This window comes from Sander vitreus, chromosome 2, assembly GCF_031162955.1.
Source record: "Sander vitreus isolate 19-12246 chromosome 2, sanVit1, whole genome shotgun sequence".
NCBI classification, from domain to species: domain Eukaryota; kingdom Metazoa; phylum Chordata; class Actinopteri; order Perciformes; family Percidae; genus Sander; species Sander vitreus.
In genome coordinates, this window is record NC_135856.1 from 1,995,662 (window position 1) to 2,003,161 (window position 7,500).

Consider the following 7,500-nt stretch of genomic DNA (forward strand, 5'->3'; position numbering starts at 1 on the left):
CAGCTGACGGACAGAGATGGTGCTGAACAGGCCAAGAAAGCTCAATCAGTGCCACACTATATAACTGACATGGCACTATTATACTGTATATATATATTAACACAAAGTCTGTTTACGACTCCATAGGGAGGCTACAGGTGCTACATGAAAACTGGGATGAAAACTTTGAGTAAAACAGATATATAACATTCTGACTTATTCATAACTAAAATATTAATTCTTAAAGACGATTTTTTTTCTTACCATTTTGTTGTCTGCTTAACGATCCTCCAGAACAAATACAGCTAACAAAACTATAAACATATCATGGTCCCTCATTACATCTTCATCCTCCTCTCCTCCATGTCTGTCCCGCTCCACACTCAGCCAGCTGAGATGTGACAGCCTGGCCTCATCCATGCACCAACGCAACTATGTCTTAATGAGCAGCAGACGGCTGAAACTGATGGGAGGGGTTTATAAGTCCTGTGGAGAATGGTCAGGTGTGGTGGGCTCTGTCCATGTCGTTGGTACGAGGAATGGCAGGACGACGTCGGTGGTGAGATCCATGTTTAACTCAGAATACAATGCACGAAGAGAGCGAAACTCCTCCACTGCGTCTTCTGGCTCGGGCATGTCTTCTGAGTAGAAACGGGCCAGCTCAAGCAATTTCCCCCTTAGCATCAGGGTGCTCAAACCGCTTTGGGCAGAGTACTGCAAACAGTTTGGCCATTTTTTTGAGAATGTAAAAATAAATGGCGTCTGCTGTCCTCGATCTGGTCGTCCTCTGTGTCCTCGTCAAAATGCCGTCTTCTCTTGCGAATCCTCTGCTCCGCAAACTCGGTGGCTGCGTCTCTTTCTCTGGCCATATTTCTTGCTGTGTTCTCCGTGCTGTCAGAGGCCTCCTCTGTGCCTAACTCTCTGATCTGAGCCACAGTACTGTCAAGAAGCTTCAGAGGCCGCCTTGGGTGTGCTGCTGTGGTGCCCACCTTGTGTCAGAAAGGCTTTTCAGCGTAACAACGGTTCTTTCCAGTTGCATGTTTTCCTGCTCCTCCTCCAGTATTTTAAACCTCGGAAGGCCTGAAGTTAAAAAGCAGTACAAGGTCTCAAGTGTACCGAAAAAAACTTTAGCGCTACACAAACAACCCGCAGCATCCACAAGAATCAGACTGAGGTTGTGTGTGCAGCAGTGGACATAAAATGCCTTGTTTGAGCAATTTAGCTTGACCCTGGCTTGCAGCCCCGTTAACTGGCCTCACATCGTTCTGGCACCGTCGTAAGCTTGTCCCCTCAGAGCATTTACATTAACACCAAGCTCCTTTGTCAGCGAATTATGCAGAAGATCATAAAAGGACGCTGCACTGCCATCAGGTAACTCCTCAAATGTAATAAAGTGCTCAATGCTGCTGCCTGTTTTGGTGACATATCTGAGTGAAAGAGAAAACTGATCCCTTCTGGTTATATCTATGGAGGAATCTACAATAACTGAGAAAAACTTTGCTGACTTTATCTCATTGATTATTTTGCTCAGTGTCTCTTAGGAAAGAGCTGCAATGAGCTGGTTGTGGGACTGGTGACTGAGGTATGTCACTCTGCTGACCGGGTTATTCATGTGCTGCTCGAGGATGGAGTCGTAGTGAGCCAGGAACTTCAGGAGCTCTGAGAAATTCCCCTCGTTAGAGTCGGGGGCTCCCAGCCCAGCATGTTCTCTGTGGCCACGAAAAGCCAGCCCCTGTCTGGCTAAAAGGAGCGTGGTGTCCACCAACCTGTGTAGGATCCTTCTGTTCTTCTCCACCTGCTCTCTCTCTGCTTTCAGAAGCTCCGCAATGACAGTGCTGTCCTGACTCAAACCAAACTTTGTCATTAGATATGCCTTCTCTGCCTCCCGGTGAGCGCTGGACCTTTCATGCGTCTCAACCCGCTCTGTCCCTTTTTTAAATGAAGAAAACCCCATACATGGGTCAGCCCAGGCTTTCCCAGCACTGTCATTGGACTTTTTACCGAAAAGCCAGCAACAGAAACAGAACAGTGGGTTTGCCCTGGGTGAGTACACCAACCACTGACGCTCCGCTGGGTTACCTGAGCCTCCCATCTGGCGACTATACCAAGCCGGACTGAAGCGTCGCTTATCCTGGTCATGTGGGAACCAGTCCCTCAAGCCAGGCTGGCAAGGACCACGTCCAATCACTGCACAGATCAATTCAATAGTGAGAGGCTGGTGATGAAAAAGGTACGGGTCAGTGGGATATTCCTTCAGACAGGACTTTGGCTAGGGGGTGCCCCTCTGAAGGACCCATGCTGGCGCTGCTGCTGCAACCAGAGGCTTCCACGACCGGCCAGGTATCCTCCACTTCAAACTGCCAGTGACAGTCGCCCCCCCGGTGAACTGTTCTGGGCTTGACTGCTGTTAGCCTCATCGTTAGCCAGTGTCAGGCTAGTAGGGCTAGCAGTAACAGTAACGTTAACTATTGATGACTGAGTTACAACGTTAACGATATTATTATTTTGTTGAGTCAGGGATGATGATGACGATGACGACGACGACGATGATGACGATGATGATGACGACGACGATGACGACGACGATGATGATGACGATGATGACGATGATGATGACGATGATGACGATGATAATGATGACGATGATGATGATGACGACGATGTTGACGACGACGACGACGATGATGACGACGATGATGACGATGATGACGATGATGATGATGACAATGTTGACGACGACGACGATGACGATGATGACGACGATGATGTTGACAACGACGACGACGATGATGATGATGATGACGATGATGACGACGATGATGACGACGATGATGACGATGATGACGATGATGATGATGATGACGACGATGATGATGATGACAATGATGATGATGACGACGATGTTGACGACGACGACGACGATGATGACGATGACGACGATGATGACGACGATGATGACGACGATGTTGACGACAACGACGACAATGATGACGATGATGATGACGATGATGATGATGATGACGATGATGACGATGATGATGATGATGACGATGATGACGACGATGATGACGACGACGACGATGATGACGACGACGATGATGACGATGATGATGACGACGATGACGACGACGATGACGATGATGATGACGATGACGACGATGATGACGACGATGATGACGATGATGATGACGATGATGATGACGGTGATGATGACGACGATGACGACGACGATGACGACAACGATGATGACGACGATGATGACGATGATGACGATGATGACGACGATGATGACGACGATGATGACAACGACGATGAGGACGATGATGATGATGTGAGAGGAGCACACGATGCTACCACACGATTTATATTTTCTCTCCATTTTCGTAACTATTCTCTTAAGTGCTATCAGGAAAGTAGCCTATATAATGTTTACATTATACATTTGTGCCTCACGCCACCCTTAGTTACTGTCGCTAAGTAGGAGAAGCTCGGGCCAGCCTTAGCAACAGTAACTAAGTACAACAAGCTAGGGGGGACTTGGCATGGCGCTCACTGCGCTGCCCATTAGCCTCTGTGTATATATATATATATATATATATATATATATATATATATATATATATATATATATGTATATATAATAACGATGTGAAAAAATGAGCACGGCTCATTGATTTGCCAGTTCCCATGATGCAAGGCAGTAAATAGAGTTGTGTTAAAATGTGCTGATAAGTTTGCCGTTTGTTCTAAAATACAAAATGTAACTTCATAAATGTCGTCTTTTAATGTGTCTGCATTGAAGGTAGTGTTTTGGTGCCTGGTAGTTGTCATTGTTGTGCAGGTTTACCATGGTAACCATGAGTTAAGTGACTGTTACGTTTGATAAGAACAGCTGGTTTATCACAACACTAACTCATGTGCAGCAATTAGCTTCTTCCAGCTAACGATCTGTAATGTGTCCCTTGGCGAGGGCCCCGTTTTCTTCAAGTGACGGAAGATCGGCGGTGACTGAGGGGCCCCTTATTGGCACGGGGCCCTGGGGCGACCCCAACCACGCTATCTCCACTACTGCTCAGTACTTACTCAGATACACACACACACACACACACACACTCACACACACACACACACACACACACACACACACACACACACACACTCACACACTCACACACACACACACACACACACACACACACACACACACACAGACACACACACACACACACACTCACACACTCAGCACGGTTACACAGATACACACACACACACACACACACACACACACACACACACACACACACACACACACACACACGGTTACTCAGATACACACACACACACACACACGGTTACACAGATACACACACACACACACACACACACACACACACACACACACACACATACACACACACGGTTACTCAGATACACACACACACACTCAGCACGGTTACACAGATACACACACACATACACACACACACTCAGCACGGTTACACATACACACACACACACACACACACACACACACACACACACACACACACACACACACACACACACACACACTCAGCACGGTTACTCAGAAACCATCAATCCCCGACCCGACTCTTAGCAACAAGCGATAGCGTCTGCTTTAGGAAGTTAACTAGTCACAAGTCTGCAGTAAAATGCAGTTGGATTGTCGAGGTCAGAACACTATATGTAGCAGCTGTGAATCAAATAAACGTATTATAAATAATGTTATGTCATTTTTTTACTCTGACACTGAATGTTTGCTGCTTCAATCCAGATGAGAATTGAAAAGTATTTACAGCGACTGAAAAAGGCCCGTGTTGAGGACGAGGAGCAGCCTGAACCGGAGGTATCGGTCTGAAACACAGCTCAACAGTCCCACCAGCGGAAGTAGTTACGTTATTAATCTGTTTACAATATTTTCAGGCTTCAACCAGTGAGAGACCAGGGGGAGAGAGAGAGAGATTCGTTAGGTTGTAAGCAGGAGAGGAGGACAGCATCCAACAGCGTGATCCTCCTCAGCTTTTGATACTTGATTGTTAAGAAAATAAGTATCCCCCCCCCCCGCCACTTTTTTCTTTGTAATCTGTGGGAAACACTGGCTGCCAACCCTCATCAGGCTTACAGCCTGCTGTTCAAAGAGGACCGGCACCATCTGGTGGCACTGGTCTCCCAGGATACAGGGGCCCTTCGCTGACGGCAAAACCCCGCCAGCTCTACAAACAACTGGTAACTTGGTCTGATAATAAGTAGTCTCTTATTGGCAGCTCTGTCTCCACTATATCATACAGCATTAATAATAAATAATAATATCCCGTCTGTCCGATCGTCACTAAACTGGTTAATTGTCTTCCATGAAGGTGTTGGCCCCCCCCCAGAGCATGATCTGTGTCTCACCTGTACAGAGTTCCTCCAACCACGGTCCCAACGTCAGGAACAGAGTAGATCTCATCCACCTGCACACACACACACACACACACACACACACACACACACACACACACACACACACACACACCGAAACCTTTAATCAGGTCACCAGATCAGTATCTTAGAGAAGAGTAGAAGATTTTCTTTCGCACATTTCCTTTAACTTCTTGTAACATTTTTATTGCAGAGAATATTCTTCTTCTTCTTTTTTTTTTTTTTTAAGGACGTTTTGCTTATTAGAACAGCTAAAGAGAGACAGGAGATTGTGTGTGTGTGTGTGTGTGTGTGTGTACCTGGAACTCGGTGAGCTGCTGCATCAGCTCCTCCTGCTCCTTGCTGTTGCTCAGCGGAGGGAGGATGTTCAAGAAAACCTTCAGGAGGTCTAGACTCTCTCCAGACACACTGGACAGGGTGAAGATAGGCGTGATGCTGCGCACACACACACACACACACACACACACACACACACACACACACACACAATGGAAGATTTGGCATCAGTGTCGGTGTTGCCTAAGGTCTCCGTTTGTGGCCGTTGAGACTGCAACACAACCCCGCAGATTCCAGACCACAATGGGTCAGAAGTGTTTCCAAATGTCTCTGGTTTAGGGGCTCGGAAACGCCAGAGCAGGGGGAATGAGAGGGGGAAACACCAGAGCAGGGGGAACGAGAGGGGGAAACACCAGAGCAGGGGGAATTAGAGGGGGAAACGCCAGAGCAGGGGGGAATGAGAGGGGGAAACACCAGAGCAGGGGGAATGAGAGGGGGGAACACCAGAGCAGGGGGAATGAGAGGGGGAAACACCAGAGCAGGGGGAATGAGAGGGGGACACGCCAGAGCAGGGGGGAATGAGGAGGGGGAACGCCAGAGCAGGGGGGAATGAGAGGGGGAAACGCCAGAGCAGGGGGGAATGAGAGGGGGAAACACCAGAGCAGGGGGAACGTAGAGGGGGAAACGCCAGAGTAGGGGGAATGTAGAGGGGGAAACACCAGAGCAGGGGGAATGTAGAGGGGGAAACGCCAGAGCAGGGGGAATGAGAGGGGGAAACACCAGAGCAGGGGGAATGAGAGGGGGAAACACCAGAGCAGGGGGAATGAGAGGGGGAAACACCAGAGCAGGGGGAATGAGAGGGGGAAAGCACCAGAGCAGGGGGGAATGAGAGGGGGGAAACACCAGAGCAGGGGGAATGAGAGGGGGAAACACCAGAGCAGGGGGAATGAGAGGGGGGAAACACCAGAGCAGGGGAAGCGTGAGGGGGGAAACGCCAGAGCAGGGGGAACGAGAGGGGGGAACACCAGAGCAGGGGGAATGAGAGGGGGAAACACCAGAGCAGGGGGAATGAGAGGGGGAAACACCAGAGCAGGGGGAACGAGAGGGGGAGTGTTTGTACCCACCATTCGGACTGGGCGAACTGCTGCGCGGCGGTCACGGCGTCGTCGGGCGTGGACACCACCATGGGCACCTTGTTGCAGCCCGGCTGCTTCAGGACTCGCTCCAGCTGGCGCACGGTCCGCTCCACGGTGCCGCGGGAGCACAGGTCCACTTTGCTGACCACGATGAAGATGGGAACTTTGAGCGCCATGGCCAGGCCCAGGTGCTCCCGGGTCGTACCGGCTGGACGGAGGAGAGCGGGAACACTGTGAGCATGCTGACATCAAGACAAAAGACTTCATTACCCAGAAACCACCTGGGAGGAAACCAGGAGAGCATCACACACTGACAGCGTTTTTATATTTCCCACGTGATTTCCTTCTGTCGTTTCATTTGGCTACTATTGTGGCATTGAAAATAACTCAGGGCGGTCCAAATTAACGCCATAGCGAGTTGCCAACTTGCCGACTCATGTCACTAGATTTTGCGACTTTTTTAGACCCTAAGTGGGACTTATAAATACATTCAGATATCTATTTATTGTAATTCATTCCCATGCATGCGAGAGATGTCTAGCAGAAACAAAGCTCCTTTGAAATTGATAAAGAAAAGGTCATGCACAAACGAGTAATACAATGTCACGTGTCACATGCCACACCCTGTTTAAATGCTTATCAAAATAAACCCAGGGATGTATTAAGA

General features: G+C 48.7%; 1 protein-coding gene across 1 annotated transcript in view; it reads right to left on the reverse strand.

Annotated features, from left to right (window-relative positions):
* The window catches only part of gtpbp2b (GTP binding protein 2b), a 20,114-nt gene that overhangs the window by 4,705 nt on the left and 7,909 nt on the right, over nucleotides 1-7,500 (reverse strand). Inside the window, exons 7-9 of the mRNA XM_078272591.1 lie at nucleotides 6,822-7,041; nucleotides 5,721-5,856; nucleotides 5,395-5,453 (exon numbers count right to left, since the gene is read on the reverse strand). Of these exons, the coding sequence (XP_078128717.1) occupies nucleotides 5,395-5,453; nucleotides 5,721-5,856; nucleotides 6,822-7,041 (415 nt within the window). The remainder of the gene's footprint in view (nucleotides 1-5,394; nucleotides 5,454-5,720; nucleotides 5,857-6,821; nucleotides 7,042-7,500) is intronic.